General features: G+C 35.0%; 1 protein-coding gene across 1 annotated transcript in view; it reads left to right on the top strand.

Annotated features, from left to right (window-relative positions):
• The window catches only part of OTOG (otogelin), a gene marked incomplete at its 5' end in the record, with an annotated part of 105,734 nt that overhangs the window by 81,273 nt on the left and 7,504 nt on the right, over positions 1-16,957 (top strand). Inside the window, 14 exons of the mRNA XM_081330296.1 lie at positions 232-321; positions 2,028-2,211; positions 5,686-5,906; positions 6,282-6,420; positions 6,881-7,075; positions 8,254-8,466; positions 9,404-9,508; positions 11,295-11,405; positions 12,166-12,267; positions 12,623-12,721; positions 13,958-13,998; positions 15,205-15,280; positions 15,696-15,874; positions 16,425-16,529. Coding sequence (XP_081186422.1) covers positions 232-321; positions 2,028-2,211; positions 5,686-5,906; positions 6,282-6,420; positions 6,881-7,075; positions 8,254-8,466; positions 9,404-9,508; positions 11,295-11,405; positions 12,166-12,267; positions 12,623-12,721; positions 13,958-13,998; positions 15,205-15,280; positions 15,696-15,874; positions 16,425-16,529 — 1,860 coding nt within the window. The remainder of the gene's footprint in view (positions 1-231; positions 322-2,027; positions 2,212-5,685; positions 5,907-6,281; positions 6,421-6,880; positions 7,076-8,253; positions 8,467-9,403; positions 9,509-11,294; positions 11,406-12,165; positions 12,268-12,622; positions 12,722-13,957; positions 13,999-15,204; positions 15,281-15,695; positions 15,875-16,424; positions 16,530-16,957) is intronic.

Below are 16,957 nucleotides of genomic sequence, written 5' to 3' on the forward strand. Positions count from 1 at the left end.
TTTGCTTTTCTTGGGTGCTGATATTTGAATAATCCTTTCCATGTATTTTCAGATAGCGACCCTTTTTTAAACATTTTCTCTTAAATATCAAGACAATTGAATAAAGGCTGCAGTTGAAATTGGGATTTCATGGGAGAGGAATATTTTTATCACACTGCTTAACTTTATGAGATATGGAAACCACTTTATAATTATTTGTGAATAAATTCTTTTTTTTGTTGATTTATTCAGGGGACCGTAACCTATTTCAAGCTAAGTCTGGCAATGCTGAATTTAACATATCTATCTAACCAGATTATCATTGATCGCTTAAGTAGAAAGGTAAACTTTAGTTCTTATGTTACTTAGTCATAGTTGTTGACCTGTGATAAAATGATGTATTAAGATTCTAAGTCATGATTTTTTTTATTTTATGATTTAAGTTGGGTGGCATAACTTGGGACCACCATAGAGTTCCTAATGATATTTATGATCTAAAATCCAATTGTAAGGGGAAATTATTAAACACATTAACTGATTGAATTGAATCGATATAATTTGAAATAAAAGTTAAATTAAATTCAAATGGATTCTTTCAACAATCTTTTTTTTTCTTGGCCTAGTAATTTTGGGCCTTTCATTTGAGGTGGCCAAATCTCCTAAAATTTGTGTAGTCCTTTTTACATCTGTGTTCAGTTCACGTTTTTGATTCTAAAAACCAAAGTTTCCAAATAAAGACAGTGACTTGAATAATTAAGAATAATTATTGCTTATTAATTAATTTTATTTATAATTAACAAAAACAATGCTAATTATTAATATTTTTATTTATTTGTATCCTGCCTTTATTATTTTTTACAAATAACTCAAGGCAGTGAACATATCCAACACACCTTCCTCCTCCTATTTTCCTCATAACAACGATCCTGTGAGGTGGATTGGGCTGACAGAGAATGACTGGCCCAAAGTTACCCAGCTGGCTTTCATGGCTAAGGCAGGACTTGAACTCATAGTCTCCCCCTTTTCTAGCCTGGCGCCTTAACCATTAGACCAAACTTATTTTATTACTTAATTATTTTCTGAACATACAGCTGAAGTAGGGAATAAGAACCTGTTAAGCAGTGATGGCATATTAAATCTGCTGTCCTTTATGTGATTATTTAAAAATGTATTTAGTATGTATTCCTGTATTCCTGATGTGTTCCTCAACAATCATGCATAGGAATTCTCAGTATATACATATATTTTGCAGTTAGTGCTGGAATATTTTCCGTCCTCTTTTTTATGTGTCTTGTAATTTTAATCAGTTTTATAAGGCTGAATAAACAGAATATATTTGATAAAGGTTTATTACTGCATAATTGCAACTGTCGGTCAATATGAAAAAGCAATGACCCAGCCTTGAAGCTAGTCGTGACACTTAAGTTAGCTAAACTGTAGTGCTATTGAGAAACAAGGATCTTTTATTTGTTTTTTATTTTAGCCATCCAGAATTTTTGGAACGTCCAGTTAATTTTTGTTTCTACTGTGAAACTACATCAGAAATAGTTGTTTAAATGTGCTGTTAAGAAATATATTAGCCTCAGTAGGCAATTTTAAAGTTTTTGGGGAAAAGGGAAATTACAACAACATCCAGCTTTGTTGCTTTTCCCCAGTTGGAATATGTTTTGATTTCTCTTGTATTTCCTTTCTATACTTCAATCAAATCATATCGTCATTATGTTTCTTAAAGAACTTAATTTCTCACTGGCTTAAGCAGAAAAAGCTACCCATTGTCCTAATGGCATTAAATTATACCCACATAACTTGAGTCATAATTCTCTAATCCAAATTTTGATTTGCTTCCTCCCAAGATTTGCTATCTAATTGGGACTTAGGAATTTAATATGCAAGTTGTAGAGATTTTCACTAGAAGTTCCACTAAAATTTATTTGATTAAAAGATTTGTGTTTACAGAAAAGGAACAGGACTTGTTAAAAGTATTATGATGACAAAATACAAACTGTAATCTTAAGTGTTGCCTAAATATCTCTTTACATGTTTTCTAGATAGTGGTCAATTCAAAATATGCTTGGCCTACTGTTAAAAAATATGGTTTTAAAATTGAGGACACTGGCTTTATGTATCTTATTAAAACCCCAACAAATACTAAAGTTCAGTGGTTCCATAATACTGGGATGATGATAATTGAACATAATGCAACCAGTGATAAAAAAACAATGGGATTGTGTGGTAAGTAAACTTTAGTAAGATTTATTTTGTTATATTTTACTTTATTTCTTTTATCGTTGTATACTCACCTGCTCAGCATACAATTTTGTTAAAGGGGTGTATCACATTTATTTGTTTATAAATTACATATATTACAACTTGAAGAGTAATTCTGTAAGAAAATAGAAAATGATACTATAATAATTGCTCACCAAAAGTATTTAAAGCTAAAGTGAGGCTAATTTTCAAAGTGCAGAATAAAAATGCTAAATTTGCCAACAAACTATCTGCAGTACAAATTTTAATACCTCTCAGGTCATATTACAGACAGCTATAGCTCAGTGAAAATGTTCTTCTACATTTAGAGTTTGTGAAACAGAAATATGGAGGCTGAAGTCATGTGAAAATAAATAGAGGACAAATAAGCAGAAAATGTACTTTACGTTATGCTTTCCATAAAGTCATATAAGGTATTTGAAAGATGAGTGGCCTGCTCTCTGCCTAAAGATAAGATTGTTCAGTATGAGATAAATTTAAAACAGATAATATAATCTTCTCCCTCACTAAATCTAAATCAGGAAAAGTGCTAATAGAAATCTGAGCTGATTTCTCCTATTGAGAAAAGGGTAAAGACGAACATATAGGCTATTGAAATTAAATGTAGGAACAAATATTTTTGTTTTGAATTTTAAGCAATATGTATCATTAAACAAAACACAGAAGGACCTCACTATGAAATGTATATGGCATAAATGTGCAATTTATTATGAGGTACATTGAAAGTTCAATTTTCTCCTACCTATAGTTTGTTAACCATATCTATAAACTGTTAGAAAAGTGGGCCTCTTTTAACCTGATGGAGGACCAGAAAGGAAAATGTGATTAAGTATAATTTCTTTCTTGTAATAATGATCCATCCTTCTGAGGTAGGTAAAATGAGGACACAGATTGTTGGGGGCAATACGCTGACTCTGTAAACCGCTTAGAGAAGGCTGTAAAGCACTATGAAGCAGTATATAAGTATTAAGTGCTATTGCTGTAATTGTGCCAATCTGCATGTTGGGCTCTACCATAACATAAGTCCAGCCAGTGGTAGTACTCATTTTATCATGCCTAGACTTAGACTGTAATTCTGGATAGGGCCTTTTTGAAAAGTCAATCAGACTAGAAAGCCTGGAAGAAAGAAATGGCAAACCACTTCAAGAAACCTGCATTGATAGGTCACCAAGAGTTGAGCTCAATTCCCAAGACCATATTAAGCTTTCAAGGTTTGAAAGGTTTCCCTACTCTCCAGCCTTAAATAATGGGTTGCTCAATGACCCTTTCCAAAATTGATTTGCAACAGCCCCAAACGAGAATTAAGTGCAATCATCTGCTTGAAGGTGAACTTTAAGAAACTAAATACTAGTGTTCTAACTTATCATCAGTCTGGTTCAATAATTGATGCCTTTACAAAAAATTTTCCCCAAACCTGCCTGAAGACTTATGGCAGAAAGACTTCTATGAAGTTTCAGATCTTACAAATAGTAATGTTGCTATAGGGAAGAAACACTTGAAATAAATATTAGTGACAAAGGAAAAGGACTTGTTAAAAGTATTATTAAGACAAAATACAAACTAATCTTAAGTGTTGCCTAATTATATGTTTTCTAGATAATGGTCAATTCAAAATATGCTTGGTTTACTGTTAAAAAAATGGTTTCTGATTTCAAATTGTTGCTTTGACTAGCTTCTTATTTTTGTTTAACATTGATCTTAAAACAAGAAAAAACAATGTTTTAACAGTCTCTTGAGCTTTATTTATGCTGAAATTTATGTAGCAGAAAGACCTGTTGATTGGAGTCAATTCTTGACTTAATATTATATATTTAAACTTATCTTTGATTATATCTGAGAAACGTAAGACAGAGAGTTTGATCTGAAATGTTCTCCCCTTAGAGCAGGGGTGTCAAACTCGCAATGTCATGTGACGTGTTGCAACGTATCGCGACTTTTTTGCCATTGCCAACAATGGGGTGGGCGCAGTTTTGCTATGATGCATCCGGCCCACGGGCCGGCTGGCAAAAATTGTATTATAATCCCAGACTTTAAAAACTTTCAGTTCAATTGATATCAGAAATATTGAAATGTATAAAAATTATTTATATTAGTGTGTGTGTATGTATTTATGTATGTGTGTGTGTGTAAATTATTAGAATAATTTTATAATTTTTTTCATAGTTTCATAAACAAACAATTAGGAATAGATGAAACCAAAATGTGAGAGAACATACATAACTAAACGAGATTTTGGGGCAGATATCTTTGAAATGTTACAATGTAAAGATAGAGTTAGAATTCCTCAGTTCCAATTCCATTGCCACATGGAAACCGTATTAGCTTCCATATAGAATCCTTCAGTGTATACAAAACTTTCTATGATTATATATACTGTAGCAGCTTTTTTTTGTAATGCAGAGTGTTTAAAATATAGCCACATAAAATTTTACCTCTGCCAATGGTGCAATGTAAGTTATTGCACCATTGGCAGTCATTATACTTTACATTATTTTTTTTTAATCCCATTTATATCCCGCCCTTCTCCGAAGACTCAGGGCGGCTTACAATTTAAAGCACAAATCAATGTGCTTAGCAATAGCCTTCTTTCTATGTATATGCCTGCTTATTAGGGCTTTCTCCCCCCCCAAGCGGCATTATTACAAAGTCAGCTTATATAACTAATATAACTATTATATAGTTTTAGTAAAAATCCCTCCTGTGACTTCATGGACATGTCCTTATTGTTTTCTTGGCAGCAACACAGATGTGGTTGCCATTCCGTTCAAGATCTATCATAGAGTTCCAATGCTTCTTAATGATCTCTTACTAAACACTAATCAGATCCAACTTTATTTTGATTTTTTGAGAGTAACCAAGATCTGCTAGGTGTTGTAGTTATCTGAGCATGTTAGACACTGCATGGAAATTGGCTACTGCTATAGACTGAAGATTTTACATATGAATTGGATGAGTTTGGTTAAATCATCTGGAGGCTTTTTCAAAGTGTGATAATTACAGTGAGGCCAGTTCTATTATCCTGTATCATATGATATATAGAATAATATATATTGGAATTTTATCTTTGCTTTTGGTGCTTATTTTCTGTTTCTGATACTGTTCCGGTTCTGCATGATTACAATAGAGTAGAATTAGCTTATCTGGTCATGTTTCCTGTTTGATCTCCCTCGCAAAGCTGACAAAAGTTCTGTTTGTGGAAGAACTACCAAATTTAAATACCACTTATTCTAGTACAAATGGCTGTAGGTCCTTTCTAGATATTAACTGCAACTGTAAAATTAAGCAGTTTTCCTCAGGTCTTCAGTATTGGTGGGAAAGATTACTACGTTTTCCTTTTGTTTGTTTTATGCTCTATATTGCTTAGAATCCCTTCAGATTGAGGTGGATTATAATAAGCATTGTAAAACAAATAAATAAATACGTACTGTTCTCTTGCAGGTTTCTGTGATGGAATTTCAACAAATGACCTCATGTTACCTAATCATACAGTTGTAAGAACTGCAGCTGCTTCAGTTATCTTCACAGATAGCTGGTTGGTGCCAAATACGTTGAAGTATATTGGAGAACCAAGAACTCATGAAGCTAACTGTTCAGCCATGAATTGTTCATTTTGCTTAAATATGTTGTTGAGCCAAACATTCAGCAGCTGCCATCCTTATGTATGTTATCTTTGATTTCTACTTCAATTATTTTGATTATTGACAAATCTGATTTTATATTAATACTGAGCAGTCAACCTATGGATTGCATTATGTTTATAAGAAGTTGCCCAACCTTGCAGTAGGACCAATGATATATTTATTCAAGGAAAAATATTTTGGTGATTTTGACACAGCTCGAACGCAATGGAATATTTCTATTTGAAGTGTGATCCATAATTCACAATAATCTAGGAATAAGTGTGTGTGTGTCTGTGTGTGTCTGTGTGTTCTTTCCATCAGATTACTAATGATGCTGGTTTTCAACTCTCAGTTACTAAATCAAATATATATTTTTATGTTACTAATCCAAATATATGTTTTATGTGTGTTAAGGTTTCTCCAGCTTCTTTCTGTGATTTATGGATCCAAGACAATGGATATATTCAGGATCCATGTTTAGCACTCTCTGCTTATGTTGCCATGTGTAATAAATTTAATATCTGCATAGAATGGAGGAATTCTAGTTACTGTTGTAAGTATTAGTATTGAGACTATATACATTGCTGGAAGTTGATAAGACAATGTAGTCTATGAAATTGAATAATATACTAGAGCTTAAGTTCAAGTCCAAAGTCAGTCTTTTTTTTGGAAATGTTAATCTTTGGCTACTCTTTGTATTGCAAGTGCAAGTAAATATTGGAATAACTGGATTTTTTTCAGCACAATAAAACTATATGAACAGAAGTACTATAAAAAACATACATTAGCCATGAATTATGGGGAAAAGGCTTTGAGCAGGGAAATTAATGGGATGAATGGTGAGCACATGAAGGATTAAGCATTCCCAATTCTTCAGCTCTAAAACTTTTTACTTTCAAATGAAGAAGGGGATAATATCACTGCTTATTAATGCCAGTGCATGTGTTATATAACCTGGTGATTCCCATATCAATTGAAGCTCTATGTTAACACTGTATTTCTTGTCTTGCTAGCCTTTCCTTGTCCAGAAGGTTTCTCTTATAAGGCTTGTATCCATCCATGCAACACCCCAAGCACTTGTCAGAGTACAGAGTCAACAGTAGAAGATCCAGACTCTTGCTTGGTGCTCACTGAGGGCTGCACCTGTGCAGAAGGAACCATCCTTCATAGAATTCATTCTGCTCTCTGCATCCCGGAAGAGAAGTGTGGTAGGTGCTAGCCTTTTTCTTCTGCAGTCTGTGAGAAATATGTAATCCATCTTTCCAGATAGCTGTGATGAAATTCAGATAACATAATAGCCAACAGATCTCAAGTCGTCTATATAAGTAACTGTCAGGTGCAAGTAATCAGGAACAGGAGCTGAGTTGAGTTCAAAGTACTTCGGGTTTATTACATGCTACCTATACAGACGAATCTGCTCTACTAACAGTTAAGGCAAATTGGTACTACCTAAGACTCAATGGGATTCAAGGGGAGCTGGATTTAGGTCTCTTGTGAGAGCAGATTTAGGTCTCTTATGAGAAGACTGATTCCAAACTGATAACGCATTTGATCCTGCCCTCCAGCTCAATGTGGTAATCTCCTACAGTAACTGTTGAATGGAATGGAAGGAACTTTTAGTTTGTGAACTGAGCTTATAAAGAGATAAGCTATTTCTTATTTATTTACTTGTCTTTGGATGGTGTCTTAGTCTACAGAGGTTCTTCTTTTGTAATGTCTATTTGCATGTTAGGAATATTCTACATATTCAGAAAATACTTCCAACTTTATCTCTTGTGGATTATAAATAGACACTAGAGACAAAACGCAAAAGTGCTTTCCCAAAAGACAACTGGACTTTCTTGGTTTTTTTCCTTGAAAATGTTTCACTTTTCATCCAAGAAACTTCTTCGGTTCAAGGAAAACACTAAGAAAGTCCAATTGCCTTTTGGAAAAGCACCTTTGGGACAACCATGACCTGCATGATTGAGAATCTCCATAGACTCTAGAGACAAACCAATAGTTATAACAGATGGCATAACAATGACTGTAAATAGATCAATAAGCAGAGAGATGAAGCTAGAGATTACACTGTAAGCATCCTAATGATTCAGTTTCTTATGAATTAGACTTACCTTATAACTGTTTGCATAGGAGTTGAAGCATATTATCTGCCTACTTCTGTAGTGCTGCAGCTGAAGGCCATATATATTTGTTGACATTGTTTACTCTAGTCTAGAACTTTGTTGGTTGTCATTGTTTTTACTACTTACAGTAGATTTGTATATTGCCTTATTCCCAACAACTTGGGTTTTGCACTCATGAAAGCATTAGACACATAATAATGCCAGAGCCAAAAATATTTTTAGAGAAATGTTAACGCATGTAGTTTTTCTAAACAATTCAGCCTGTACAGATCATTCTGGAGTGCCTCATGCAGTAGGTGAAATTTGGAAAACTTCCAGTAGTGATTGCTGCATGCACAAATGTGTGGACAGTGATACCATTGCTGCTGTGGAATACATCTGCTCTGTTAATTATGATGTCAGATGCCAACGCTTTGGGGAAGTGGCTTTAATTGTCCCTGATGATCAATCCTGTTGTCATCAGAAAGTCTGCAGTAAGTATTCTTGCATATTCCAGTATCTGAATGGCTTTCTTTTAGAAAAAACAACAACAAGAGCAGATGTTTTGTTTTTAAAGTGCATTTTTTTAAAAAAAATCACACTAGTGGAAAGTGATTTGATTAGTATATAATTGTATATGATTTGAAAATTGTTTTTCATTCGTTTATAAGGCTGTGACCATCGAGAGCAAGGAAGAAAGTTGATAAAGGATGCATGAGACAATCTGGAATTGTTTGCAGCCTGTCAAAATAGCTATTTAATTGCCATTAAAGTTGCTAAGGTTACCAGGAAAATATACCGCTCGAGGAAATCATGTTTCAGAAGGTTACCTAAAGAACCTAAAGAGTTGCAATTATAACATTCTCTCAATTTGGTCAAAGAAATTTTACCAGTGAAACCAGTGTCGGCAGAATTGAACAACAATCTGGAGAAGTTTCTACTTTCTACTTTCAGTTATTGTGAGCCAAATTGAAAGAAAGAAGAGCACTATAGAAGCTGCTTTAACATCTCTGAAGAAAGATAGGATAGGAATCTAACCAAACATACAACAAAACATTAGAAAAGTGATATCCCATCTTTGCATTATTTTCCTATCCTGAATTAAAGGAATCTTTTTTATGCAGCTTGTTTTCTGAGAGACCTATATATATACAGTATACACACACACACACACACACACACACACACACACACACACACACATGAGGGGGGGGGGAGTCTAATGCAATTGCCTATTGGATTCTGCTTCTGTTTGCTTGGCTCCAGGATCTTTTACAGGGCATGGGAGTACTGACATTTTTTGAATTTATAATTGGCAATATTTCTGTGGCAATGTTTAGTGCTGGTGCCAAAACGTGGCACATTTTAAAACCTATACTCAGCAGTATTTTTCCCCCCATTCTTTTTGGGTCTGTTTGGCTATCCATAAAGCTTGCAATCAAAGCCTTTGTGACACCCTGGTTCCTGAATGCAAAGTCTTAGAGAAACTGGTAACCTATTATCAAGAAAACTCCTGCTGTCCAAATTATACATGTGGTAAGTATTGAATTAAAAAAAAATCATTTTCAAAGCAGTCTTTACTGTCTTGCGTAAAGACAGAGAGAGAGAGAGAGAGATGGCAGATGTGAAAGGAAGTAATCCCCAAAGAATAGATTAAGGAGAAATGAACACCTGGAAGAGAGACTACTGTTATAAGGAAAAAGTGAAACAACCACATGGTTGTGAGAGTAATTTGCAAGAATAACAGAGTTGGAAGGGACCTTGGAGGTCTTGTAGTCCAGCTTAGGCAGGAAACCCTATACCAGAAGTCCCCAAACCTTTGGGCACCAGGGACTGGTTACATCGAGAGAGGTTTTTCTGCGGACTGGAGGGTGCAAAGTTTTGTGTGCGGCCTGCATCCCGTGGATGGGGCTTTGCTTGTTTGTGCGGACCAGTTGCTGGCATGCCACACTCTGGTACCGGTCCACGAACCGGAGGTTGGGGACCCCTGTCCTATACCATTTCAGATTAGAGAATTGGGACTACTAGTGAGAAATGAATCAGAACCAAGAAGAAGGCCCAGGCAGCTGAGAATAAGGCTTTCTTAGGTAGATAAGTCTCAGTGAAGAGAATGAATGGTTTAGGGTCCAACTGAGATCAGAGCTCAGTGTTTTGGGGTTGAAGATGAATGAACTCACCAAACTGGAATTCAGAAATGATTGAGTCTCAGTGGGAATGAAGAGGAAATGCTCTTAAAACTTTTATTAAAAATTGAAAACTCTTGTTAGTCGAGGATTTTTCAGGATTAGCTATCTGGAAAAGCAAGCTGAGAGCAATGTCTTTTCGCAGAATTTCTAAAGAAATTCTAGGCCAGAATTTGCATTGAGAATTTTTTTAAGGCATGCTAGTCTGCTTAATGAATCCTGTCATTTGGAAATTGGCTTCTGGTAATTTTTAATTGTCTTTTGTCTAGTTAAAAGCTATCATATGTTACCTGAACTCAGATATGGACCATCAGATCTGTGATCTGGTTTTCCCATCGCTTTCAGTGGGAGACTAAAGTTTGAGATACTGTATTGTTTGTATTTTTGTCAGAATTCAATGCTTTATTCCTTCACCATCATTATTATTCCTCCTCATCTCCAGTTTATGGGACCGCCCCTCTCTCAACAGCCAAACCAATCTTAAGGGGGAGGACCCTGGATAAGGCAGTTTCTTTCTCCAGGAAGTGCTATGTAGCAATAATAGGAAGATAAACCAAGATGCAAGGGTGGCAGTCCTGGCCAGGGGCTCTAACAACAATTCTTATTGTTAAGAAAAATAAAATGGCGACCCTGCGTATACAATTAGTTCTCAACCTACGACCACAATTAAGCCCAAAATTTATGTTACTAAGTGAGAAATTTGTTAAGTGAGTTTTGCCCCATTTTACAACTTTTCTTGCCACGTTTGTTCAATGAATCACTGCAGTTCTTAAATTAGTAACACGGTTGTTAAGTGTATCTGGTTTCCCCACTGACTTTACCTGTCAGAAGGTTGCAAAAGGGGATTGCATGGCTCTGGGACACTGCAACCGTCATAAATATGAGTCAGTTGTCAAGCATCTGAATGTAAATCATATGACCATGGGGATGCTGCAACGGTCATGAGTGTGAAAAATGGTCCTAAGTCACTTTTTTTCAGTGCTGTTGTAACTTTGAATGGTCACTAAATGAACTGTTGTAAGTTGAAGACTACCTGTACTAGCTATTATTCCAGAAATTAATAATAGTATAGTAATACAAATGAACACTCCAAGTTTTATTCTACTTCATTTGGCTTGTTTATGCTCTGCTTATTTCAGAATGTGATCCAGAAAAATGTAAATCTATGGAACAAATTCCCCATTGTCGATCAGATCAAACTTTGGTTGCTGCCCATGTGGAAGGCACCTGCTGCTTCTCTTATATTTGTTGTATGTAGATTTAATTCTTACTTATACTTCAAGGCCTCAAAGATATAAGAATAGTATCTTAGATCAATAATACTTGTTTCATGCTTCACATCATACATTCCTGTATCCATATTGCTTCAAAGAAACATTTGGTGACTCAGGGCCATTTTAAATTTCAGGTGGAGGTAATTTGAAATCTAGTTAGTAATGAGAGTGAAGGAGAAGGTTTTTCAAAAGGAGAAGGAGGAGAAGAAGAGAAAGAAAATAGAGCATTATCTAGGACTTTAAGAATTGCAAAAATGGGAGTTATGTCTGAATCATGTATACATATTGTATTACTTCAGTGATCAATCCTGAAGTAATGTTTACCTGCTGAAATTTGTCACTTGTGAACAGTTGCCTTAAAATGATATTGTGAAAAGGTAGGGTGTATAATGCCAACATACTGTAATGGTGCATTGAAAGTTTAACTGAATAAGAGCTTGTACCTCCCTCCTCCTTGTTGTAAAATTTGTATCGACCAGCTTGTACAAAAGATAGAAAGGTAAGGTAAGGTGAGATGAGATGAGATGAGATGAGATGAGATGAGATAACCTTTATTGTCATTTTTTACTGTGAGCACACTGGCACACATTAAAAATGAAATTCTGTTTTTATTTGTTGTAGACTATGGTTAAAAGGGAATCAAATGTAGTTCACAAAACTGTATGCATTTATAGAAAACAGAGCAATAAAAAATAGCCGACCTTATTTTCAGATAAATTGTATATTTCTCTTTTAGCCTGTAGCATTTGTTCTGATCAAATTCCCATGTGTCAAGAAGGAGAAAGGCTCACTGTGGATGGCAATACCACTGACAGATGTTGCCCTGATTATCAGTGTGGTGAGTTTGTTCTCAGAGGTTATCTTAATTATTTTGCAGTGATTGTTCTGGGCTATAAATTTACAGAATTGTCATGAATTAAACTTTTTTATTAATCCGCATTCATTTTCAAAGTAGTTATGAAAGAAAGATAGAAGGTTAATATATAAATGTGTACTATTTATCAGATTTTATCTATATACATTAAGATATACATCAGTAAATAGTTAAGACTGAGACATTAATCACACAATTTAAACATTTTTATTTATATTTGATTAGTAAGTATCATCTTGAGTATTTTTCATTCAAATGAAATTCTCCCATTTCAAGAATATGAGGATAAAACCACATGTCTTCTATTTTTAACTTGCAGTCTGTGAAACCTTTCGTTGTCCTGAATTTAAATGTATGTTGGGAATGTCCTTGATAGAAGTTTGGAGTCCAGAAAAATGTTGTCCATATCATAGATGTGGTAATTATGTTTTTTTTCTTCATTTATCTTCAAGCAATTAACAGCAATTTTTTTTGAAAATACAAAGTCAGTGGTATTGGATTAAAATTATAATTATGGTTCAGAACAATCTAGAAATGTGGTAGGTTGATACTGAATAGTTTTTAGAGTTGTTTTATTGCTTAGAAAGTTTTTCTTAGTTTCCAGAATTATACAACTTACAATTAAATTCGTTGCAAAATAGCAATAGCCATATATATAGCACCCTGTAGTGCTTTACAGCACTCTCTGGACAGTTTATAACATTAGCATATTGTCCCTAACAATCTGGGTCCTCATTTTACCAATCTCAGAGGGATGGAAGGCTGAGTCAACCTTGAGCCCGTCAGGATCGAATTCCTGGCTGTGGGCAGAGTTAGCCTACAATACTTCATTCTAACCACTGACCACCATGGCTCATAAATTATCATTATTGGGCTTTGATCTACAACCAATGTTACCAATGTGCAAAATCATCCTTTGCTCCTTTGCAATGAATGGAGTTGTAGTCAGGATAAACATAGACAAGGTGGACATGAAAATTCTGTTGAATGATTAGAAAATTATTTACATACACTGAATAAATATTGAATTATGAAATGTATTTATTCAGTTTATATAGTTGCTCATCTCGGGCACAAAACCAAATTTACAAGATCTCATAAAAGACTAACAGGGGCCAGATCAATCTAATCTCAGGATCGGGGAGGATAATATACCAAAGGGAGGGTGCTACGTGTAAGCACAAATGACCTTGTGAGACAAGATTAAATGCCACAGACTATGCAGTGGTCAAATGAGAGAAAGTTGAGCCCACAGAAAGAATGGAGGTATGGCAAACGTCTCAGAAGGAACCCTCTTAAGTTTCTTGGACTGTAAAGGTGAAGCAGAAGAAGTGCACTTTCAGACTTGCAAGATTGATGTTTGCCTTGTGAGGTAGTGGAGACAAGAAGTGGTTGCTCTATCCTTATTGTAGGGTCACGTTAACAAAAGTTACAAACATCAACCCATTGAGTGAAGTGGTCTCTCTTCCTTGAAAGTTTATACTATAATGAATCTTCAAAATATTTACAGTATCACAATTTTTAGTGCAATGTTGGTTGTATTGTTTGAACAATATAATTTTAAAAACTGCATTTGATGAATGTTTTGCTGTATTCACATCTTATGGATAGCTTTAGGAGGACTGATTTTCCCTTCTTCAATTTATTATTTTAGAGTGTGCATGTAATACAATTCCAAAGCCTCAGTGTAAACTGGTAAGAATCTTACTGAAATTTGCCTAAAGTATCTGCAATCTATTGTTGTTTATATGTATGTTATGTATATGTACATTTTTGAGAGCAGGCAACAGAATTTCATTTTTAATGTGTGCCAGTGTGCCCACAGTAAAAAATGACAATAAAGCTTGTCTGTCTGTCTGTCTGTCCGTCCGTCCATCCATCCATCCATCCATCCATCCATCCATCCATCCATCCATCCATCCATCCATCCATCTATCTATCTATCTATCTATCTATCTATCTATCTATCTATCTATCTATCTATCTATCTATCTATCTATCTATCTATCTATCTATCGTTGTTTTTTAGAATTTAGAGTATACTAAGATCTTTTGAATTCACCAATATTTATATATAAAAATAACCAGAATACTCAACAAGAATTGGTGGTTTATTTATGTTTCATCAATTGTTGTAATTATAGTACCTGTTTAATAAAATAAATACATATTGCAAATTAATGCTCATAGTAGCACCCATTCTTGTACATGAGGGTTTTATATGTTAATTAAAATACTCTTGGTAGAACTCAACAAACTGAAAAGAGAGGTTGCTTATTAATCTGACATGCATTTTTCCTCTGAGAAAAGTTAACAACATGTATATTTGGGATTCTTTGAGACTCTTTGGACATGCTGACTCAGTAGGTTCAATAGGAGTAAGTCCTATGGGTCTCATCAGCATTGACTTTTGTTAAATACAGTAAGTTCAGAATTAATTAAAGGTAAAGGTAAAGGTTCCCCCGCACATGCGTGCTAGTCGTTTCCGACTCTAGGGGCCGTGCTCATCTCCGTTTCAAAGCCGAAGAGCCAGCGCTTGTCCGAGGATGTCTCCGTGGTCATGTGGCCGGCATGACTAGACGCCAAAGGCACACGGAACGATGTTACCTTCCCACCGTAGTGGTCCCTATTTTTCTACTTGCATTTTTACGTGCTTTCGAACTGCTAGGTGGGCAGAAGCTGGGACTAGTAACAGGCGCTCACTCTGCTACGCGGCACTCGGGATTCGACCTGCCAAACTGCCGACCTTCTGATCGACAAGCTCAGTGTCTTAACCCACTGAGCCACCGCGTCCCATACCAGAATTAATTAGTGAATGTTTAATACAAGTAACATGTCCTAGAATTTCAAAATTAATAATATTGATATGGGATAATATTGATATTTTTCTGATGTGAACAGGGAGAGAAAATGGTCTTAGATGAAAAATTCCAGAACAGCACAGAAAATGTTTGTCACTGCACTAAATATAAATGTTGTAAGTAAATGCATTTTTCTTTTGAAAGCTGTAATTTATGCTAGTATGAATAATTTCTATTTATGAACCAGGCATTTTAAGGCAGTATAATATATAATTCACATTAAAAAAATCATGTTAAAATAAAGGAATTTTTATAAGTAGATGCTACTTCCCTGCAACTTGAAAAGACTTGAAAATAGCTGGCTCCATTGTGGCTCGCTCCATTGTTTTATGACTGCAGTAGGATTCTATTGATAGAAGTCAGAAGAAAGTTATGAGTAAATATTAGTATATTCATTTTCTTTCATCAGTGATGTTGATAAATATTTAAGCATGTTGCTTCTCTCACTTTCTTTGCTTGAAATAGCAATAATATTTCAAGTACGTGTACAATTTTACATAATGTCTTTTGTATTTATTGATATTTTTCTAGCAAAGGACAAAGTATGTCTGAACAATGAAAGAGGCGTTCTGCTTCCAGGGCAATCCATTGTTGAACACTCATCTGGTGGCATTTGTCACACTTCATACTGCACAAATATACTTGACCCTGTTACCAAGTTCTATCGGATGAATACCTCCATTATTGATTGTGCAGCAAGGTGCAAATCTGTAAGAAGTTCAAAATTAAACTATTAAGTTTTCACTGAGAAGTTAAAAAGAGTTAAAAACTCTGTTGTGATGGGAGAAGGGAAGCAAAGCAGTAGTTGCCCTTTCAATTCAAACTGCTCGTACAGAAAGACCCACAATGAATTTTGGTTTTAAGCAGCAGTAAACCTAGATAATCTAAGCCCAAGTTAATGTAACCATTGAAGTACGTGGTAGTTTAAAATAATGGGTTTTTTTTAAAAAATAAACAATTCCGGTGAAGTTTCAAGTGAAGCAGAGTGTCTCTGCGGTGCCCATACATTTGCAGGGAAAGCCTTTCAAGGAGGACTGGGGCTTTAATGCTTTGAGGACCGCTCGTTTGCTCATACCAAGACATTTTGTAAAGCTCCCCTTTGCAAAGTTTTGGATAGTTTCAGTTTATTACATACTTTCCATAAACATATAGTGAATACAATACAGAACAAATTATAGTATCGTTGTGGGTTTATTCTTGTAATTTTGCCATTTGCTTTATTGTAAACTATATTCAATATTTTATCCTTATCCTTTTCAGCATCAAGTATATGAACGTCCAAAGGATCTAACAACTTGCTGTGGAAAATGCAAGAATGTGTCTTGTGTTCACACATTCACCAATGGAACAATTTCATACTTTAAGGTACATTTTTTTAAAGAAAGTGTGAGAAATCCTTGGTGCTCTCTGAGTTTGGTTGTTTTCTTGCAGACGTTTCATTACCCAAATGAGAAACATCATTAGTGCAAGTAGGGAGTTGGATTTGATCCCATTTTATATTCTAGTGTCTTACCCTGTCATTGTTTTTGGAGTGGTATTGGTAGTTCTTTGATTGGGTGGTTGACTGTTAGCTTGTTTGGCAGTTCCTTAACTGGGGCATTGTTTGCTTCTTAATTGTTAATATTAATCTTGGTGTTACTCTCTGGGTGTTGATTGTTGGTGAGGAGGTGTTTTGGTCTTTTTGTTCCTTTTTGGGCTTGTTGATTATCTCTTTTGAATGGTTTGTAGTTGTTGTTTATATCTATGTGTCTGTTGATGGCCAATTTGTCAGAGTGCCAGGCTTCCAAGAATTC

The sequence above is a fragment of the Vipera berus genome (assembly GCF_964194415.1).
Source record: "Vipera berus genome assembly, chromosome: 1".
In the NCBI taxonomy this organism is placed as follows: Eukaryota; Metazoa; Chordata; class Lepidosauria; order Squamata; family Viperidae; genus Vipera; species Vipera berus.